The sequence below is a fragment of the Dreissena polymorpha genome, chromosome 2 (assembly GCF_020536995.1).
Source record: "Dreissena polymorpha isolate Duluth1 chromosome 2, UMN_Dpol_1.0, whole genome shotgun sequence".
NCBI classification, from domain to species: Eukaryota; Metazoa; Mollusca; class Bivalvia; order Myida; family Dreissenidae; genus Dreissena; species Dreissena polymorpha.
The window spans coordinates 55,826,352-55,850,345 of NC_068356.1; the positions used below are offsets into that span (position 1 = coordinate 55,826,352).

At 34.7% G+C, this 23,994-nt stretch overlaps 4 protein-coding genes across 13 annotated transcripts in view; 2 read left to right on the plus strand and 2 right to left on the minus strand.

The window, feature by feature from the left end:
* LOC127867104 (dihydrofolate reductase-like) overlaps positions 1-23,994 on the plus strand; it is a 632,040-nt gene that overhangs the window by 359,289 nt on the left and 248,757 nt on the right. The gene's annotated exons all lie outside the window — the stretch shown is intronic.
* The window catches only part of LOC127867113 (uncharacterized), a 707,753-nt gene that overhangs the window by 265,596 nt on the left and 418,163 nt on the right, over positions 1-23,994 (minus strand). The window lies entirely within an intron of this gene.
* The window catches only part of LOC127867094 (uncharacterized), a 514,868-nt gene that overhangs the window by 50,998 nt on the left and 439,876 nt on the right, over positions 1-23,994 (minus strand). The gene's annotated exons all lie outside the window — the stretch shown is intronic.
* LOC127867109 (uncharacterized) lies at positions 14,303-17,081 on the plus strand. The gene is made up of 3 exons (XM_052408132.1): positions 14,303-14,500; positions 15,561-15,707; positions 16,166-17,081. The coding sequence occupies exons 1-3, from the start codon at positions 14,383-14,385 to the stop codon at positions 16,306-16,308; spliced, it is 408 nt and encodes a 135-aa protein (XP_052264092.1). The 5' UTR covers positions 14,303-14,382; the 3' UTR covers positions 16,309-17,081.

The following is a 23,994-nucleotide window of genomic DNA, read 5'->3' on the forward strand; positions in this document are numbered from 1 at the left end:
TGACAATAACGTAGTGACTTCACCATCTATGCATAGAATGATACAGTATAGGTCCCTGGTTTAGAGAGTACAGACTTAATGACTTGATTATTCATGACTTGATTATTTAGTTTATTGTAACCTTAACAATTTCTGACATCACAAGTCGCCTTTAAACCGTTAGCTCTACTCGTAACTTTAATTTCTGGCTCAAAGTAAATCACTTTAATTTCAATTAACACTTCATGACTCGATTATTCATGACTCGATGATATAGTTTATTGTAACCTTAACAATTTCTGACATCACGAGTCGCCTTTAAACCGTTAGCTCTACTCGTAACCTTAATTTCTGGCTCAAAGTAAATCATGTTAATTTCAATTAACACATCTCTATTACTTTCAAACTCTAATTCATTAAATCCATAGAAAGGCAGGTCAGAATCCATGTCATAAATCAGAAAACATTCATCGTACTCCGCTATTTTTTTTACACATTTACAAAGAATGAAAGTGCTTTATGCCCCACTTCCTGTTGAGAATATGTTAATTTCTATTTATAAATAACCAATGAAATTCTACATATCCTTAAACCAGGGCCTAATGAATTTGACCTCTCCCAGAACAGTAAACAAAGGAAATAGAAAGTAGGTGTGAGATCACTATTAACCAGAACAGAATTGTTTTACGAACGAAATGTGTTTTGGCTTCTTAGAAGGTTTTTTCACGTAAAACGGTCTTATAAAAATTCACTAAAAACGTTGTCAGCAATATTCTTGGAAGAAAACGTTCGAAAAACGTTTCTAAATAAAAAAAAATGTTAGAATTACCATATACTATATTAAATAGATATTTCGTCTGATTTTTGATCAGGTAAGGCTTCATAATGGTCAACCGTTCCATTTCGGTTTCCGAAATGTAGCTCTAACATAAGCATAGTTGCGTAACCGCAACTATGCTAAAAACAAAGGGTAATAACTTTTAATTTAAAAAGTGGAGGGTTAAGGATTTTGTGCATGGCAATTCTTCTCATTTATTTCTACACACCCATTAAGTTACATGTTGAACTTTTGTATCGTATCTGAGATAAAATTAGCCCTGAACAGTTGCATCATACACAAAAAAAGGGCAAAAGCTCTTATAAAATAAAGTGTAGGATTATGGTTCTTGTGCATTACATGTCTTTGCATTGATATCTATATAACTATGAAGATATATTGATATAGTTTCTAAGATTTAGGTAGCCCAAACAGGTTTTGTGACAGACGGACGGACTGACAGACAGACGGACAAGGCCAATTCTATATCCCTATAAACATTTGAATCTAAAATGATATTTTGTTATATAATTGGCACGTTTTCCACCAAACAATACATAAATGTGTTTTCGTGATGTCTACACACCAAAACAATCATATTATATCGGGTCCATTAACATTATTTGAGATAATTACATAAAATAAGATATTATTGCTTACTGTATAATGCAAATTTAATACAAAACAAACACAAGGAAAACATGTTTGGGAACTTATATATATAAAGTGACTACTACTTGGAAAGTTTTACTGTCCTGAAAACAGAAATTATATGTTTTTTTAAATGTTTCCTATATTGCAAATTTAAGGAGGCCCATTTTGCTGAACTGAACTTTTTGGGATTAATGTGGAACTACCATCGCAACACAGGGCTTTCTTTCTTACTTTTGTATAGCAGAAGTAAACTGATCAATTAATGAAAAAGTCACAAACCTTTCAAACTCCTAAAAATTGTTTTCTTTTTTAAAACTAGTCACAAACTTGTAGAAATTATGAAAGTATGTTTTTGTATTCACGAACATAATAAAATATTATAATATTGGACACTTTTGATTTCAACAAATAACATCATGCATCTTTTATAAATTAAAAAAATTCAGACAGGTTAACTATAGTCAATCATATCAAATTCAATAGTAAATATATTTGACAAATATTAAAATGTATGTATATGATTGTGTTGTCTGTTATTTGGCTGTACACATAAGTTATACATTGAATTTGTGTTCCTTTGAATGTCATATTATTTACCAAGTTTAAAACCTTATTCAATAACAATTGTGCCCAGGGCCCTCAATCCATTTTAGGGGAAGCGGGTCGCTACCCATAGCAGGGGGAATTTTCGCGCTGTTTCCCTTTTTGGGTGATTTTTAACTTACTCTCTTATTATTACATTTGTACATGTTTGCACTATATTCATTGCTTATATCATAATTTAGTATGTTTGACAAGATTAAATAAAAATAGAATTGAGATATAGTAATCATGAGACATCTATCTATAAAAAAAAAAATAAAAAAAAAAATAAAAATTTTTTTTTAGGGTGAATTTTTCCCCAAAAAGGGGGAAAAAAGTATACTTTTCAGGGGGGGGGGGGGGGGGAATGCGGCCGAATTTCGGCCGTGGATTTGACAGATTGAGGGCCCTGGTGCCATGCCACATAGGATTCCCTACACATAACAAATATTTACACTGTTTGAAAGTGTAATGCATTTCATAAAATTGCAATTTAACTAATTTGAATAGAAATTAATCGAACTTTAATTAATGTTATCGCATATACATGGATACAAATACAATCAACTCCAGATTGCTGCACTTGTCTCGCAATTAGCCATCACTTAATAATTACTCATGGGTTTTGACTTTTGTCCCATGATCATTCTTATTCAAGCCATTTCCGTTGTAAAAGTGACTGCTTAAATCTTACTGTGATTTCATTAAAGTGACTTAAATAGACTTGAATGAATCTGCATCTTCAACCCTATTTTGACTTTTTTTAACAAAGGATCTCAAGGTTTACTATACACTTTACTTATTTTATAATCCAATGGTGTGGTTTATTAGTTCAGGTTACTTTACAAAACCGTTTTCACCAGTTTCATACTTTTTATTCCGTAACAACAAGCAAAATCGTATAATTGATATCCCCCGCCTTCTCATAATTTATATCTATACACCTACGTGCACGAAATTTCAGGCTGAGATAAAGCCCTAAAAAGTTTATGAAACAGCCGGAGAAATGGACTGATTATAAAGGCGGTCTGATACAAACGTATATCTCTCCGCCTTTGGTGGGAATAATTATGATCCATTAAAACAAGCATAGCCCGTTTCCAGGGACAATTCTGTGAGACAGGTATGCATTTGCAGAAACAAGTATTGCTTTTAATAGTCAATGATTAACCGCTGGATATATTTAACTCAGATTGTTGTTAATTAATTTAAATGAGCCGTGCTCTGTAAAAAGTGGGTTTAATGCATGTGTGTAAAGTGTTGTTCCATATTAGCCTGTGCAGATTTTTGCTGTAAGATACTTTCTGTAAACGACACATACCATAAAGAAAAAGTTTCATCTCTCGATTAGCCTGTGCGGACTGCACAGGCTTATCTGGGTTACACTTTACACACATGCATTAAAACCCCTTTTCACAGACCAAGGTTCATTTAAGTAAATGTGAATAGTTTTATTCTGAGTAAAATTAAAAGTGAATAATTAAATAAAGCTATCGCAATTTAATTTGAAAATATTTTTAACAAGACTATTGCCAAGCAATACATGTCCCCTACCGGCTCCACCATTGTCAGAAATATTTGTTTTTTATTTGTTGCCATAGCAACCATAATTTTTGACGTATGAAGAAAATGAAATGACGTGCATAATGCCCTTATTGCCATCTATCAATGTTTTAAGTTTCATGAAAAAATATTAACAACATTCAAAGTTATCGCAGGATCCAGAAAAGTGTGACTGATTGACAGACTGACAGACTCACATAGCGCAAACCATAAGTCCCCTGCAGTGAAATCGTTAGGGGACAACAAGCAATGTGTTTGTGAAACACTATGTCCCCATATATTTGACCTTTGATCTTGAAGGATGACCTTAACCTTGACCTTTCATCTCTCAAAATGTGCAGCTCCATGGGATACACATGAATGCCAAATATCAAGTTGCTATCTTCTCAAGCAGTGGTTGAAGTGTGCAGTTAAGACTTGGTATTAAAAACCAGTATTTAGAGGGCGAATATTAAATTACAAGAATTTAATGTGACCATACAAATTGTTCAATTAAATCTTTTAATATCATTTACATCGTATGTGCTTTAAACTTCGAAATGGGGTTATTAAGTCTAGAAAACATCACACACTTTAGAATGTAGTACAGTGACCACCCATTTATCCATACGCGTCTGTTCCGGTACAAAATTTCGGAATAAACAAATCTTCCGGATAATCGAACCAGTGCTGTTTAAGAGTTAACAAGGGCTGTTTGTAAAACATGCATGCCCCCCATATGGGCTGTCCGTTGTAGTGGCAGCCATTGTGTGAATACGTTTTTTGTCACTGTGGCCTTGACCTTTGACCTAGGGACCTGAAAATCAATAGGGGTCATCTGCAAGTCATGATCAATGTATATATGAAGTTTCATGATCCTAGGCGTATGCGTTCTTGAGTTATCATCCCAAAACCATTTTACTATTTCGGGTCACCGTGACCTTAACCTTTGACCTTGTGACCTCTTAATCAATAGGGGCCATCTGCAAGTCATGATCTATCTAACGATGAAGTTTCATGATCCTAGGCGTATGCATTCTTGAGTTACCATCGGGAAACCATTTTACTATTTAGGGTCACCGTGACCTTGACCTTTGACCTTGTGACCTCAAAATCAATAGGGGTCATCTGCAAGTCATGATCAATCTACCTATGAAGTTTTATGATCCTAGGCGTATGCGTTCTTGAGTTATCATCCAAAAACCATTTTACTATTTCGGGTCACTGTGACCTTGACCTTTGATCTAGTGACCTCAAAATCAATAGGGGTCATCTGCGAGTTATTGTACCTATGAAGTTTCATGATCCTAGGCCCAAGCGTTCTTGAGTTATCATCTGACAACCACCTGGTGGACGGACCGACAGACCGACCGTTCTCACGAATGATACATTGTGCAACTTTTTTTATGCCTAGATATACATTGTGTGTCTTAATTTCATTGTGCGACTAGTCGCACAATACATTTGCCCAAAGTTCGTCAAAATGTGTCTTGTGCAACTTAAACCTATCTGGAGAAGTCGCACAACGTTTTTGTCCAAAGGATGTCCATGTAAAACTGTCTATGCGATGGACGAGACGGTAACTTTTATTTTTGCAAGTGTCCGTGAAAGTTTGAGCGTCTATATTTGAGGCAATCAGAAGCCTGTTTATAAAAAAGACGAGCCAATGAACACCAGGCTTTCTAATCGACGCATGCGCGTGCACCTGTGTTCTCCCGCATGATGGACATGTGGCTTTTGTGTGTAGTGGGACTGTTTTAAACGTCGCAGAAACCAACATAATGGATAACGGATTTATATTTTATAGAACCATATGTGAGGTAAGTTTCGTATGTTTTCTTTTATATGTATAATCCATTTAGATGTTTTCTTTTTGTGAATGACTTATGGCACCCAGTTTAAGCAATGAAAACAGGAATAAATGAGGTCATTTTGAAATGTTTTGAATTGGCCACACAGTGATCGGGAAATACAATATTTAATTTGTGTCTCATTTTTTTTACATCCAATATGCCATAAGCACAACTAATTTTAAAAGAGTAAACGCACATTGCTTTCAATAGTTGTTAATAATTTCGCTGTTTTTTTAACGCGCACCTGCTTGTCGTTAGCAACGTTAAAAATACGCCGCCATTTTGTTTGTAAACAACTTTGCTGCAGCAAAAAAAAATTATATGGAAAAAAAGTAAAGCGGCGTTGTGGGGCGGCAGCCACCATAATCAGATTTTAATTAGATTAGACAAACAGTAAATGCCGAACTGGTCAAACCGGAATGCCAAAGTGGCATTTAATTACGATGCCGAAGTAACCAGGTGCCGAAGAAACTAGCTACCTGTCAATTGTAACCATTACCAGTGTGTCTTAAAATGTGGCTTTTCCAGGGAAACCATGTGTTGGCTGACTACATGTTATAGTTTTACATCTTACGAGCAAATAAATGTGTATTGCTCAAGCAAAAACGTTGATCATTACACTGTTTTCAGGGAAATATATTATAGGATTTTCTTATTTTCTTTAAAAGATGCATTGGCGATTATAAAGATTGCATAAAATGTGAAGTTGGATATCTTTTATTTGAACAACATAAATTGAACATAAAGCTCAAACAATTTCCCCTTTTTCTTCAAAACGATGTTAAATTCCCCTACATGAGGGCCCCTGTCCCTTGAAATGTTATTAGGGTCGTGTAATGATATCTAGGTTAAGTTTAAATCTGGGTAAAGTTTGTCACCAGATGAACTATTAAAAAAATATGAGTTTATAAAACAAGAGGAACAGAACTGTTTAGTTTTCTGTCACAGTGGTCATTTTGTTTTTATATGAGTACCTTGTGCATTGCTGCTATATAATTTGCAGTTGAAAGTTATTACTTAAATAAATATACACGTAAATATAAATTTTACATTCAACACAAACACACAATGTACTTGCATGAACATTTTGTTTGTATATAATTCTGAGGTAAATGCAGGGCCTTTTTTCAGCCAAATTTACAGCCTTGATGGTCGACCAATGCAAATAATAGAAGCGAAAATATTATAGCCATTGTGTTTATAAAATGTTTAACTTTTATTGGAATATTCAATGCTGGTCTAAGTTCTGTGCATTTTCACACTATGATCAATGTAAAAAATTAAGATGGTGCAAATTGATAAATAAAAGACTGAGTGAACTGTAATTTTTCCTAAGGATATAAAATTAACAGTTGGAAAGTAAAGCAGTCTTGTTGCTTTCTACAAATCAACATGTGTGGATAATACCACAGGATTGCAAATACGAACAATTCTTTCAAACTACTGATATTGAGCTGATTTTTAGCTCGGCTGTTTTTGGAGAAATACCGAGGTATTGTCATAGCCAGCTCTTCGTCCGCCGTCTGCCGTCCGCGTCGTGCTAAAACCTTGACATTTGTCTCTAAAGTCAAAGTGCTTCAACCTACAACTTTGAAACTTCATTTGTAGGTGCACCTTGAGGAGTTCTACACGCAACACCCATTTTTGAGGTCACTAGGTCAGAGGTCAAGGTCACTGTGACCTCTAAAAAAACAATTCTGACAATCTTTTATTCAAAACTGCACCCGCAGCCGAGCGTTGGCACCCGTTATGCGGTGCTGTTGTTTTAATTCCAGTGGTATGGGTAGTTTTACATTCTCTTGAAAAACGCCCTGAAATACTTTTATTGTGGGATTGTTTATTCGTTATGTATTTGGTTTGTGCGTTTGGGTAGAGCCACCAACCTTCAGTAACTTCCCAAATTTTAGGGTTACAAGGAGTGTCCCGCTGAGACTTCAAAAATGTGACCCAACTCTGATAAAGTAGACCCATTTTGATACAAGATTTTTTTTAAAGCAGACCCATTTGTATACGACACTGTTGAGAAAGTGATCCCATTTCAATACACGAATTTTGATAAACTGGACCCATTTCAGTACTAGAATTTGATAAAGTGGTCACATTTCATTCTAGAATTTTAATCTCTATCATATCAATATTGTATACTTATTGAATTATGCAAATACTTATGTTGTTTTGATATATTATAAAGAGCGTTCTTAAGTATGACTGGAAATTAAAAAAAAATATAATTTGCTTTCAAAGCCTGTGATAACGATTTCATGATTCCACACATAATCAAAATTTTCTACAAAAAATATATAATTATCCATGATGTCACCATGGCAGAGTATTATTCCGTGTACACATGTAGCATAAAGTCGGTTATTTTGACAGTCGTCAAATTCCAACACAATTTTCATAAATCATTTGCAGTAACTGCACTTTTCCCGGCACTTTTAGATTATGTAACGATTTCGTCACTTAATTATGACGTATGTTAATATACAGGGATCATATTTTCCCGCAACATCAATCGGTCCGGATATAAATGGGGAAAAGTATCCGAAAATGTATATCCGAAAACATGACAAATTACGTTAAAATATATACCATTGGTTTTGCCATTCAAGGTGGTATAATACATGTACAAGTAAAATTCCCTTAGGCATTTTTTTTAAACGGAACGAGTTTTCTCAACTGGTTTTATCATTTGGTATTTCATTGTTGTTTCGTGTGCTGTTTTATCAGACTTTTTTCATCGTTGTCAATATTATTAATCTGTGTAAGTCTATACCGATGTTTTAAATTGTTGTCGACTCGATAATAGCTTAAAAACATGCATTGAACCGAACAAATGTCTGTGCGTAGGTTGGCTACTGACAACAACAAACCAAATAATTAAGAAATAATTTGTTGTCAAATAACCCACAGCCGATAGTTTAGATGTGTAGGGATTTATTCACGAGAGCGAAGCATTTGAAACCACCCATCTAATTTCCGGTCGTGAGTTATTCAACAACAAAGTACAAAGTACACGAATTATTTCGATTCTAACACGGTTTTACTAAAGATTTATTCAATGTATATTATTTTTCTTGTGTACTGTTTTATGTGAAGTTCCGCCCATAAAAATAACTTTCGGCTGTTCTGTCGATCAGATCCGCGACTTTCATTCATAATTATATTAACGGATTATTACGCTGGTGGAAAATGTATCGACATGTTTTGTTTAGTTACAGAGCGTGCATTCAGACGCGTCTTTTCGGATTCTTGGTCTAACGTGCAATAAACCGGTCCTGACCGGTTTAGAGACTGCAGCGAATGGTTTATCGCACCTAATCGATATAAGAATATCATTGGGGTGTGTTAGCATGTACACTGTGTAATCGATTTCATGACATGGGAATATTAATAGCAAACAGAATCGGACCGACTGTTTGGGATTTTCAATCGGTCTTTCATGACCTCAATCGGTCTAGGACCGACAAAACCGAAAAAAATATGATCCCTGTTAATATATGACGTCACAGTATCATCTTGTTCGATCAAGCAACAAATAAAAACAGTCATGTTTCTGCATCTTTCTCGCTACTGATTGATACCCATTTATGTACAAGAATGACATTTATCATTCCCATTTTGATACTGATACTTTCAAATCTATATGCATTTATATAAAAGCAAATTTCTGATTTCATTACCCATATCTATACTTAGATGCTCAAAACCATACCCATATTTATAATTTTAGTCGAAAAACACACCCCTGTATACCGTATATAGGAAGTTAGCCCCCCCGGGTCTGGAGTGCACCTAATTACGTTCAGAGTTATTCATTATTCAAAGATTGAAGGGAGGTATATAGGAGTTGGCTTTAGATTGTCCGTGTTAAGTTTCCAAAATATAAATTGGCGTCTGATATTATTTTTCACTTATACTTGATTTCAACAATAACTCACTTGATGATCAGTACAGTTACACACGTTATGGACATGACAGTTACTTAGATTATTAAAATTAAAGTCACACAATTTATGGACATGACAGTCACTTAGGTTATGGACATTAAAGTCACACGTCACACCTGGGTTATGGACATGACAGTTACCCAGTGTAATAAAATTAAAGTAACACAATTAATGGACATAATAGTCACTTAGATTATGGACGTTAAAGTCACACACGTTATGGACATGGCAGTTTAATTAAATTAAAGTCACACAATTTATGGACATGACAGTCACACAACTTACGGACATTACAGTTACTTAGATTATTAACATTAAAGTCACACAATTTATGGACATTACAGTCACTTAGGTTATGGACTTTAAACTCATACAAGTTATAGACATAGCAGTTACTTAGTTTAATAAAATTTAAGTCACACAATTTATGGACATGACAGTCACTTAGATTATAGACAATTAAGTCACACAACTTATGGACATTACAGTGACACAACTTACGGTCATTACAGTTACTTAAATTATTTACATTAAAGTCACACAATTTATGGACATGACAGTCCCTTAGGTTATGGACAATTAAGTCACACAACTTACGGACATTACAGTGACACAACTTACGGTCATTACAGTTACTTAGATTATTAACATTAAAGTCACACAATTTATGGACATGACAGTTCCTTAGGTTATGGACAATTAAGTCACACAACTTACGGACATTACAGTGACACAACTTACGGTCATTACAGTTACTTAGATTATTAACATTAAAGTCACACAATTTATGCACATGACAGTAACTTAGGTTATGGACGTTAAAGTCACACAAATTATGGACATGCCAGTTACATGGTTTAATAAAATTAAAGTCCCACAATTTATGGTCATGACAGCCACTTAGGTTATGGACAATTAAGTCACACAACTTACAGACATTACAGTCACACAAGTTAGGGACATGTCAGTTACTAAGTTTATTAATATTAAAGTCACACAATTTATGGACATGACAGTCCCTTAGGTTATGGACAATTAAGTCACACAACTAACGGACATTACAGTGACACAACTAACGGTCATTACAGTTACTTAGATTATTAACATTAAAGTCACACAATTTATGGACATGACAGTCCCTTAGGTTATGGACAATTAAGTCACACAACTAACGGACATTACAGTGACACAACTTACGGTCATTACAGTTACTTAGATTTTTAACATTAAAGTCACACAATTTATGGACATGACAGTCACTTAGGTGATGGACGTTAAAGTCACACAAATTATGGACATGCCAGTTACATAGTTTAATAAAGTTAAAGTCACACAATTTATGGACATGACAGTCACTTAGGTTATGGATGTTAAAGTCACACAAGTTATGGACATGACAGTTTCATAGTTTAAAAATTAAAGTCACGCAATTTATGGACATGACAGTCACTTATGTTATGGACAAATAAGTCACACAACTTAGGCCACGACTTTTTTTTTTATTGGTTTACAAAAATAATTTTGAAAATGGTCCATCGGGCGGTCGAAAAAAAAAAAAAAAAAAAAACATTGGAAAAATAAGTTAATACTAATAACATCAGAACAAAGACATCATATCTTTTATAACCTTAACACAGAGACGAAAAATCTAATTATGCAATGAAACACATCTATATCTTCAAATGAAATGAGTCACCTAAAAGCACCTTTTGTAACATCAGGCAATTTTAAACACTCCATTAAATGACATGCGTTCTTCTCCCATTAAAACGAAAAACTGCGCTTCATTTCCGTAATTCGATGCGCACCATTACGCAATGCGATGCCCGTTGCATAAATCTTATATAAGATAAACTACTCATACACAAAGTATGTGTTTGCTCTTATTGGACTTATGACATCGTCCATGAAAAAAATCGAGGTAGATCGATCCCCGCGTCGTCGCGGTAATGTTTGTTAAAGTTGTTGTTGTCATGAAAACTCGTTGATTTACAACGCAACACGTCTTTATTAAACTGACGCGAATTAATACAATCATATTTGTCAACTTGGCTTTTGCTTTATTTTGATAATTTAATCCAAAGTTTAATGTTAGCAAGTGTTTTTACTGGAATTGTAAACAAGGAGCCAGTTAAAGTCTTCCGAAAATGTGCAGTCTGTGTGAATTGACAGTTTGACGTCATCAAAGGAAAGCCGCTTGCTGTCTGAAGCAATAAAGCGACAAATTTCGCGCCGACAAAATTGGCTTCCTTTGTCTAGCAATCAACATGCCGAACCAATCGTGCGTTTGTTTCTCAATTGCAATCCTCCAATTTAATAATAGCACGTGCATAGCTCCGCCTTCGAATCTTTTGCAGAGAACGGAGGCGGAGTTTAACGGTTAATTGAGCTAGTATTTTTAATACGCAAGTTGAGTTCCGATTTGCCGAAATTACTCGGCCCTAAGCATTAAAACGACAAATACATTTATTAATGATTTTCCGAGATATACCGATTTGTTCCGATTTCCAAACTTTCTGTACAGTTCCTATAAACTATGGCGGACGTGTTTACAAAATTCCTAAACACATATATCGTAAATAATGGCAGTGTTTTATTGGATTATTTATACTAATTATCAAATTGCAAGGTAATACTTTTTATCTACTATAATATCGGGTATGTTTAATATAATAAACATGTTAAACAATATAGTTGCGTCACAGACTCGGAAATAAATTTTGATGCGGTCGACATTTTACTGACGCTGATTTTCCTATTGTCTGTAATTAAATAAATTTTGAGAAGTGCCCATAAAAGGACTGGTACATACTGTGTCACATTGAAAAATATCCCGATCTCTGTAATATATGTGAACCAATCGTTGATTGTACTTACTTGATTTTATTCGCAACCGTACTCAAACCGGATCGTTTTTTTTTCTCGTTTCGCTCGTTTTTCAGTGCGGTCGGGAATAAAATATATAAAAAAAAGACGATTTTCCGATTTTATTTTTTTTCCCATTTTCCAAAAATTAGGGTCGGCGGTTTTGTAAACCAAGAAATATAAAAGTCGTGGCCTTATGGACATGACAGTCACACAAGTTATGGACATTCCAGTTAATTAGATTATTAATATTAAAGTCAGGAAATTTATGGACATGACAGTCACTTATGTTATGGACAATTAAGTCACACAACTTACGGACATGACAGTCACACAAGTTATGGACATGACAGTTACTTAGATTATTGACATTAAAGTCTCACAATTTATGGACTTGGCAGTCACTAAGGTTATGGACAGTTAAGTCACACAAATTTTGGACATTATAGTCACACAAGTTATGGACATGACAGTTGCTAGATTGTTATTAAAGACACATTAGCAATAGGGATAAAAAATACACTAGTGATGTAGTTCATATACACAAATCATGCCTATTAATGACACAAAAAGTCATATAATCAAATATAAAAACAAATTCATTTCAATGGCTTTACAGAAACAACCAAAGAACTTGGAGGCCTTCTTAAATGATGGAGAGTTTGCATTGAAGGAGGGGTTCTTAAAGGTATAAAAACATAAACTTTTGTTGATACATTAATATTTCTGTTACTTGCCTTTTAAATATGTTCAGTTTTACAAACTAACTAAAATAAATGGAAAATCCACAACATTTACTGCAAAGTAACACGTTTTTAAACTATTCATTTTTCTTTGATTTCAATTCAAAATGTGTGTACAAACATATTAACAATTTTGGCTTTACCTATACACATAATGTTTGTGTATGTGATTATTTTCACCTTTTTGATTTTATAATTCATAAGTCTGCACATCATTGACCGAAACGCTGGCATTTTATTATTTTTTGTTAATGATTTTATCCCTTCAAATCAGGATGTAGGTTAAGATACATCACCCACAGCCAGTAAATAGGTGTGCTCATCATCAGGTCAAGATACATCGCCCACAGCTGGTCAAGAGGTGTGCTCATCAGGAAGTCAAGATTCATCACCTACAGCCAGTCAAGAGGTTCGGTCTTCAGCAGGTAAAGAAACATCACCCACAGTCAGTCAAGAGGTTTTGCCATCAGAACGTCAAGATACATTACCCACAGCCAGTCAAGAGGTTTGCTCATCGGCAGGTCAAGATACATCACCCACAGCTAGTCAAGAGGTTTGGCCATCAGCACATAAAGATACATCCCCTACAGCCAGTCAAGAGGTTTGCTCATCAGAACGTCAAGATACATCACACACAATCAGTCAGGAGGTGAACCTTAGGAAACAACTGCAACATTGAGCCAGGTAAAGATTATATCTCGTACTTTGTGGGTTTGGAACTCATTTAAATTTAACAGTGGATTATTATGCTCGGATCGAAGGATCTGGGGTATATTGTTTTTCGCCTGTCTGTCTGTCATTCTGTTGAAAACTTTAACCTTGGTTAAACTTTTGCAATAATTAATAACTTTTTTAATATTGAAGATAACAACTTGATCAAATATATGGCTTCAAAGGGTCGTTGAAACTTTAACCTTGGTCATATCTTTTGAAATATTGAAGATGGCAACTTGATATTTGGCATGCATGTGTATCTCATAGAGCTGCACATTTTGAGTGATGAAAGGTCAAGGTCATCCTTCCAGGTCAAATGTCAAATATATGGCCTCAAAGGGACGCAATAGGGGTCATTGTGTTTCTGACAAACACATCTTTTGTTTATTTTATTTTTTTAAGCACAATACACAATTTCTTAGACTTATGAATGCAGGAACTTTTCTTTTAAGTCAGAATGACTTTTCACCTTCCCATATTAAATGAATTACACAATAACAAGCCTTCCTATCAGCCAAAAAAGTAATGAGAACCAAAGTGCAGTTCATTAAACAATGATTGATGATTGCAATTTCTGATCATAATATTATTTTCAGGTGATAAACTTGAAACCAAACAAGCTACAATGGCTGTGTAGCCACCTGGGTCATACAACGAGAGTGCGCTTGGACCACTACAGGCAAATGTCTGGCTTCATTGAAAGAGTCAAAATCAGCAAAGTATTGCTGATGCAAGACATGGACCTTACAGAAAAGTTTGTAGGAAAGAGTCTTGATGAAATTGGGAGCATTCCTTTTGAAGGTATTTTTGATGATTTTTAGCTCTGCTGTTTTCGGAGAAAACCCGAGTTATTGTCACAGCCAGCTCGTTGTTCGGCGTCTGCTTTCTACCGTCCGCCTGGTGCTAAAACCTTGACAATTTGCTCTATTATCAAAGTGCTTCCACCTACAACTTTAAAACTTCATATTTAGATGCACCTTGCTAAGTTTTACATGCCACACCCATTTTTGGGTCACAAGGTCAAAGGTCAAGGTCACTGTGACCTTCAAAAAAAATAATATCTGACAAGCTTTCATTTATTCAATACTGCATCCGCAGCCGAGCGTTGGCACCCGTTATGCGGTGATCTTGTTTTAATCAATTATAATTAAATTAGATTCAGTGTTCTAATGGTATAAAAATTATAAACTAAAAGCACATTTACCTATTTAATATAATGATTGAATAATAAAAGTTTTGTAAGTACCAGATTTAGCAGTTAAATGCAAAATGTTAATGTTGTTCTAGGACAACACATGTATGTGTATATTTTTCTTGCATAAATGTCTTATATCTAATATATATATATATTTTTTTTCTTAGCACTGATTTTGACTATTTGTTGATGATTAAGTGATTTGATATTGGTCTCGACTGTTATTTTTCCGAGGGCAGTCGTACTCGCCCAAGGCAGAGGGCCAATAAGACTGACCCGAGGACAAATTACAGGGCCAATATCAAACACTTACTTATTAATGATGTTATTTAAATATCTACATGTATGTATAACATTTCACATTTACTTTCTTATTTAATACTAGAATAGATTCAGACTGACTTAAAACAAAATGACATTTCCCGGAGTTTCTTGCTGAAATCTATATTATTGTTTGGACCTACCTTATCAGCCAATCAAATTATTAAATTTGCAGGCTGTATATCTATAACCCTTTTCAAACCATAGTGGCCCTGCTATAATGGAGACTGTTGTTTTATTGTACATGGCAGATGCTTGATTATGAAATTGATGAAAATCCGATAAATATGTAGGTGCATTTACTGTTAACAGTACACATTGTAAACAGTTGATGAATGTTTTCAGACATTTTAACATCTGGTCCAGAGACATGTGGTAATGAAAATAGAGCAGAAAGTCAAGCAGAAGTCGATGCTGAGCACACATTAGTCTTGAATGTCAAGCAGAAGTCGATGCTGAGCACACAAGTCTTGATGCCCCAGATGGATATGGGTAAGTTAAATTAAAAAACATTGAAACAATGTACTTTAATATCCCCATTGGAGATCAATGTTTTTTAGCTGAGTTGCGCTTTCCAGTGTTTTTACTTTTCTTACTTTTTCGAATGGCTTTCTAAGATCTCAATACTTTTTTTCAGCGCACCGGATTACAAAATGCTCATTGTGGGCATAGAGAAAACTCATTTTCTGATAGAACAAGAACTAGGGCTTAGATATTTGATGTGAATCTTGTCTATTAGACAATAGGTTGCGTTTTGGTCATGTTTTGGAAATTTATGCTGAACAAGCTCATCTGAGAAGACCAAAATAGCAGAATCCTCGGTGTCCTTTTGATTTAATTATCGCAACTGTAGTGTGTGTTGTCAGAAATAAGGACTATACATTTTGTAATAAGTTTTGAATTAGTGTTGCTTGCTTCTATTTGAATAATATTCTTTGTAACTTTTTAAGAAGCATGGACGAAGATGACCACACTATATCAAATGGGGATGAAGAGGAATTTGAGGGAAAGAGAAAAAGGAAGCCCCCCAAAAAGGCTGCAAACGTCAGAAATTCACAGAGGTAGAAACGGAGGAAATAAAAACTTACTTTAGTGAATATCTAAAAAGTGGAATTTGTCCGCGGAAACAGCAGGTTGAAGATGCCAAACAGAAAAGTCGTAAGAAAACTGGGCAAATATGGAAAAGGTCAAACGACAAGATAATTAAGAAAATTAGTGCAATGAATCATAAGAAAAAATAAAAACATGTTTACTACCGGTACTCGGATGGAACATTATAAGAATACCTGCGAGGGACATTGAAAAGTTCATGCAACAGTGACTTGGCAAATATGGGTGATGTTTGTATGCAAGTGGTAATTTTTGTGTGTGCATTTTATTTGTTGAATTGAAACTTTACTGTATATATGTCTAAAGGTGGAAAAGAATCTGGTATATTATCAAACGTTAAAAATGCTAATACAAAAGCTTAGATACAATATTTTCCTTTTTGCTTCATGGATGCTTTTGGAATGTACCTTATTTATTTTCTTATATACCTGATTTCAGTTTACAAATAATAAAAGTAAAGTTTAAGGTATATAATAAAAACACATGTTATGAACATAAGGTCACAAATGAATTTTAGAAGCAAGCTCTATTTGTAACTACTTAGGAAGCAACATTTTTCCAAATAGATTCTTTTTTCTCCTGTGGTTTTTCTTAGATTCACAACTTTTGTTATTTAAAAAAAAAGAGATTGTGTGTCCTTTCCAAAAGTTGCTTATAATATGTAACTTAAGCTGCCATATGTATGGTCCAAACTTGAAGAAAATGTTTTGGCAAGACCAATATGGAATCTGGGCCATGTGGGTCCAAAAGCTAGAATGTGTGCAAAAATTGACAAAAATAATTGTAAATATGCTTGAAGACACATTTTTGATCCATTTTTTTTTCAAGATAATATCAAGTTTGACAAATCTTGAGGAAACTTTGTAAGAGTTGTCTAGACATTTTTAGTTTGAAATTGTTAGTTCAAAATACATATAAAAACACCCTTAGCATGTTTTTTTGTTATACAGTTACTGGTTTGTAATATTTTAAAAGGACGAGGCAGTTGAATAAAACACTGACAATTAGTATTTTCTGATGGTAATGTTTACCAGTATGATTGGAATTTTTTTTTGTCATGCCGCTGGGATTGAGCTCGATATAGTTGCCACAATTGCACTTGCGTGTATGTATGTACGTTGGTTTAGGTTTTGGGTCAGGATTGCTTGTCCAGGCTGTATCCCCCTTATGCATTGAAACTTTGTTTTTAAATAACTTGGCATAATTGTTAAACACCATGAGCCGGTGTGCAACACGAAAGATCCAGGTCTCTAGCTCAAAGGTCAAGGTCACACTTCAAATATCGTCAAATATAGATACGTTGTATGGGTTGTGCGAGTTTGACACTCCCACTACACAAAAAAAACACACATGTCCAACACACTGGTGTATGATAATGCGGCGATTAGAAAGCCTGGTGTTCATTGGCTCGTCGTTTTCATAAAAAGGCTTCTGATTGCCTCAGATATAGTCGCTCAAGTCGATATAAGAGTTCAAAGGTCAAAAATTAGCATTATACACCTTGTCCGGTCTGTATCTCCCTTATGCATTGACACTTTTTTTTAAATAACTTGGCATAATTGTTCAACACCATGAGCCGGTGTGCAACACGAAAGATCCAGGTCTCTAGCTCAAAGGTCAAGGTCACACTTCAAATATCGTCAAATATAAATCTGTTGTATGGGTTCTGCGAGTTTGAAAGTCCCACTACACAAAAAGCCACATGTCCAACACGCGGGTGTACGCGCATGCGTCGATTAGAAAGCCTGGTGTTCATTGGCTCGTCGTTTTCATAAACAGGCTTCTGATTGCCTCAGATATAGTCCCTCAAGTCAATATAAGAGTTCAAAGGTCAAAAATTAACATAATACACCTTGTCCGGTCTGTATCTCCCTTATGCATTGACACTTTTTTTTAAATAACTTTGCATAATTGTTAAACACCATGAGCCGGTGTTCATCACGAAAGATCCAGGTCTCTAGCTCAAAGGTCAAGGTCACACTTCAAATATCGTCAAATATAAATCCGTTGCATGGGTTCTGCGAGTTTGACAGTCCCACTACACAAAAAAGCCACATGGTCCAACACGCGGGTGTACGCGCATGTGTCTGTTAGAAAGCCTGGTGTTTATTGGCTCGTCATTTTCATAAACAGGCTTCTGATTGCCTCAGATATAGTCGCTCAAGTCGATATAAGAGTTCAAAGGTCAAAAATTAGCATTATACACCTTGTCCGGTCTGTATCTCCCTAATGCATTGACTCTTTTTTTAAACAAATATTTCTTGTTGGTTTTTGTCAGGTTTTTTAAAATTATTTATTGTGTCTGTGTGCAAACAGGATACCAATTTTGCTTTATTGACACGGGGCTCGACAGGCAGCTAGTTCTGAAGTTCATGTCACGTGTGTGTATAGGTAAATGGAGATATATTTTATACATATTAACTGTCTATACATGTTGTAGATAGGATTTATACTGAGTCTGTAGAAGAATACAATATTCAATTTCAATATTTGTTTGACTTTCCCTAGGTGTCGTTAAGCTCAACTTTTCAAAGAAAATGAGAGCTATTGTACCCACCGCGGCATTTGCTGTGGTTAATTTTTTTTATAAATCACAAATAACTTTGAGAAAATGTTATTTGTATTTGTCAATGTTAGTTTTTCATTACAAAAGCTTAAATTACAAAACTTCAATGTACTTAAAAGTAAGTGTAATCTGAGATTATACTCTGTAATAACTTGAACATATTGAAAATTAACATGTGATCTGAGCAAATATGTGACAAGTATTCAGAAAAGTTCTCCAGCGCTGTCCTCTGGCAGCCCTCGTTTTTAATTGTTTTATTTTGTTCCATTTTGTTCTACTGCAGTAAAATCCATTTGCAAACATAGTTAAATCTGATATTTACTAATCTTTACACTCTTTCTACAGAGACGGATATTTTAGTTTAAGAATAAGGTCATATTTTTTTTTCAGTAACACTTTCATTGTATCTTCCTTTGATGACCCACAATAATTGATATTAGGTTCATATTAGTGACATCCCACAACCATTTTGTTAATCTTATGCTATTAAAGTTTGTCCAGTATGCCTGCATTTTGTCATTTACTGGTTTGCAACATTGTTTTGAATAGACCAATGATGCACATTACTTTTGAGCATTTATCTTGCAGGCAAAATATCCACTATATGTCTTAACATACACCTCTGAAAAATAAAAAATGTGTAGTTTTAAGTCATGTTGTGTAAATGTACCTGAATGTATGTTGAATTGGTGGGTAACCATGGTCTTGGTGTGTGATGCTTTACCGGGTATGTGGTTTTGTATGGCTGAAGTTAGAAAGAGAAGAAATTACATTATACAATGTTGCCATTTTTACTGTGTGAATCCAGTTAGTTGTGGTTAAGCGAAATTTGATGCACAATGCGGATCATTTCATTTATAATATTTTTGAACATGATAAAGGAAATTTATGTCAATATTCCTTTTGCTTAAGTTTTGGGGAAAGTGATTACAATGGTTGAAATTTTCTACATTCAAAGAATAGGTGTTGTATTGTTTCTTTAGAGCACTAGCATAGATTGCAAATACTTGATTGTATTAGTTTACATTTATAAAAGTAGGCATTCGTGACAGTTATTTGATACAATATGTTTTTTATTAAACATTTCTAACATATGTGTCATTTGTTGGTACATGTATTTGTGTTAAATACATAGTTTTCCAGTGGAGTTATAACTCTTTATTTGACATAATATGATCCCACAATTAATTTGGGTGAAAAGACACGCAGTGATATAGACACAGAAGTCTGAAAAACACACAATGTATCATTCGTTAGAAACAAAAATGAAAAGACCCACAATACGATTTTGATAGTCCCACAAATTATTAGACACACAATGTATCATTCGTGAGCCCGCCCGACCGATTGACATGAGCAAAGCAATATACCCCTTCTTCTTCGAAGGGGGGCATAAATATTAACCTTATGAAATAAACTTTATGTGTATGTACATTTACATACTTATTTTGCATCAAGAATGATATTTTCTTGTTACTGAACCATTTATGTAATTAAAAAAAAAATGTTTGTTAAACAATGTAAAAACAAAAACGTGTTACCGAATTTTCGAACAATCATGTACATGTGCACACATGACGTAAAGCTTTGTGAATGTTACAATCACACTGTTAAGCATTGATAGCGTAGTATTGAATCAATGTTTCGTTGCTGTATACACTTTCCATTAGGACTGCGTGTATCTCGTGTGATACTGCCGCAGTGAAAAGATGTTGCCATGGGTGGAATGCGAGCTGATAGCTGGTGGTGTCACAGAGTCACAAATCAAGGGTGTTGAAGGCAAATGACAATACAATATAAAACTGCTATACTGTTTTTATATCCTCATTTATAACCCGTCTCATACAACAGAATATTGAACTAATTAAAATAGCGACACGTAACGTTTGATGCGTTTTAAATGGACTGCTTAATTAATCCTTGCACAACTTTTCACACAGTCACGATGACGGTCCGATTGTAATCAGTGTCTTAATTGGTCGCATGTTCAGCTCATTAAAGACATTGTGTCATTTGCTATACATTGTGTAATGCCGACATCAGTTTAAGTTTTAAGTCGGAGTCAAACCATTTTTAGTCATGCTTATTAGCTATTGAGCCTAAACACAATATTTCACGCCTCAGTGAAGGCGCTTTTGTTTAAACGACGGGATGGCGATAAAGCATAAAACAACAATACTTCACGCCTCGGTGATTGCGCTTTTGTTTATAGGGCAGGTGGGCGATTAAGCCCCCATGTTGGGAAGCATCCAGATTAAAGAGACATAATTACAGCTAAATACACAGATTCATGGTGTCGCGAAATCTACGTCCGGATCCGGAACACAAGATTCCGGACTTAACGGGGCAAAATACTGCATAATAAATCCGTTCTCCTTGACTTTCGTCAGCATCGCGAGATTTCCGGACTATCAAGATCCGGATAAACGCGGAGTCACTGTATTTATATTAATGCAAATGTGGAAAGTGGAAGTAAAAGCACAACAATGATAATATTTAACAAAATAGATTCATTCAACTGATTCTACAATACTCTCAATTAAGTGTTGCTTACATTCCTAATCATATAAGAAAAACAATAATATTAAAGTAAAACTTATCAATGCTCCCCAATAATGCGCTAAGTTAATATATGGGTTTATTTTAAGAATAGGTTCCAGAACAAGATGCGTTTGTGAAACACAATGTCCCCCTATATGACGTTTGAATTTGAAGGATGACCTTGACCTTGTGAAGGATGACCTTGACCTTTCACCACTCAAAATGTGCAGCTCCATGAGATACACATGCATGCCAAATATCAAGTTGCTATATTCAATATTGCAAAAGTATTCATAAAATAAGCCATTTGGGCCACATATATTTGACCTCTGACCTTGAAGGATGAGATTGACCTTGACCTTTCACCACTCAAAATGTGCAGCTCCATGAGATGCACATGCATGCCAAATATCAAGTTGCTATCTTCAATATTGCAAAAGAATTTATAAAATAAGCGATTTGGGCCACATATATTTGACCTCTGACCTTAAAGGATGACCTTGACCTTGACCTTTCACCACTCAAAATGTGCAGCTCCATGAGATACACATGCATGCCAAATATCAAGTTGCTATCTTCAATATTGCAAAAGTATTCATAAAATGAGCGATTTTGGCCATATATATTTGACCCCTGACCTTGAAGGATGACCTTGACCTTGACCTTTCACCACTCAAAATGTGCAGCTTCATGAGATACACATGCATGCCAAATATGAAGTTGCTATCTTTAATATAGCAAAAGTTATTGCAAAATGTTAAAGTTGGCGCAAACAGACCAACAGACCAACAGACAGACCAACAGACCAACAGACAGACCAACAGACAGGGCAAAAACAATATGTCCCCCACTACTATAGTGGGGGACATAAAAAGGCAATATATGTGCAAACTTATGAGCCAGAACAATTAGTTATATCTGCATTGAGAAAAATTGTAAAGGAAAAACCTGACAGGACACTGTGATCAGTTTCACCATATAAGGATCATGATCAAGTTTCAGAGATATTTGTGTAGAGTATAACTTATTATAATCTTTTAAAAAAAACATTATGCACAAATTATACATATCAGAATTATAAACAAGACCTGTCAGATGACAGCGGCTCGACTAATCGAGTGCTTGACAGTATAACGTAAGCCATCATGGGGAAATTGTTCATATTGAATAATTTATAATGGAAGATCTTTTAAAAATAAAAAAATGAAAAAACAAATTTTTTGGGGAGGGTAGGGGGGTTGAGAGGGGGGGGTATAATGTGGGGTGTGGTAATTTATTAGACAATCTTTCAAAAATAAAAAAAGGAAAACAAAATTTATTTTTTTTTGTGGGGGGTAGGGGGTTTTGAGAGGGGGGTATAATGTGGGGTGTGGTCATTTATAAATCTTTCAAAAATAAAAAAAGGAAAAAAAAAATGGGGATGGGGGGAGGTGGGGGCAGGGGGGGGACAGGGATTCTGGGTTGGGGCGTGGGGTATATTGTTTGGGTGGAATCCATTGTGGTATTCAGGTAAGTGTTGTTTTGTCAAAGTATTAATAAAATCTGATCATAAATAAAGAAGGTGTGGCAATTAATTTAAGCAAAATGTTTAATTATCTAAGTATAAAAGGGGCCATAATTCTGTAAAAATGCTTGATACAGTTGTCTGCTCTTGTTTATAGGTTGGGGTCATGTTGGTAAACAAGTATGCAAAATATGAAAGCAATATGTCAAGGGACATAGGAAATATTTGGGGTAGTACGCAAACTTTAACATAGATTTATCAATAATATGCATATTCTAAGTATAAAAGGGGCAATAATTCTGTCAAAATGCTTGATACAGTGGTCTGCTCTTGTTAATAGGTTGGAGTCATGTTGGTAAACTAGTATGCAAAATATGAAAGCAATACGCAAGGGAAATATTTGGGGTAGTACGCAAACTTTAACATAGATTTATCAATAAAATGCATATTCTAAGTATAAAAGGGGCAATAATTCTGTCAAAATGTTTGATTCAGTGGTCTGCTCTTGTTTATAGGTTGGGGTCATGTTGGTAAACAAGTATGCAAAATAAAAAGCTATACGTCAAAGGACATAGGAAATATTTGGGGTAGTACGCAAACTTTAACATAGATTTATCAATAATATGCATATTCTAAGTATAAAAGGGGCAATAATTCTGTCAAAATGCTTGATTCAGTGGTCTGCTCTTGTTTATAGGTAATGGGGTCATGTTGGTAAATAAGTATGCAAAATATGAAAGCAATATGTCAAGGGACAATGAAAATATTTGGGGTAGTACGCAAACTTTAACATTTGCACGCTAACACTAACGCCTACGCCGGGATGAGTAGGATAGCTGCACTATATATATTTCATATATAATAGTCGAGCTAAAAAACAATAACAATACAAAAAAGGGACACACACAGAAATCAGGTTTACAAAACTAGTTATTGCTTTAAAATGTATTCCAATTCTAATTCAGTTTTCTATCACTGTTATAATATATTAAATCATATTAATAATATCTTAATAATCTATCAGATTAATTGAGTGTCTGTATTATTGGCTGATGTTT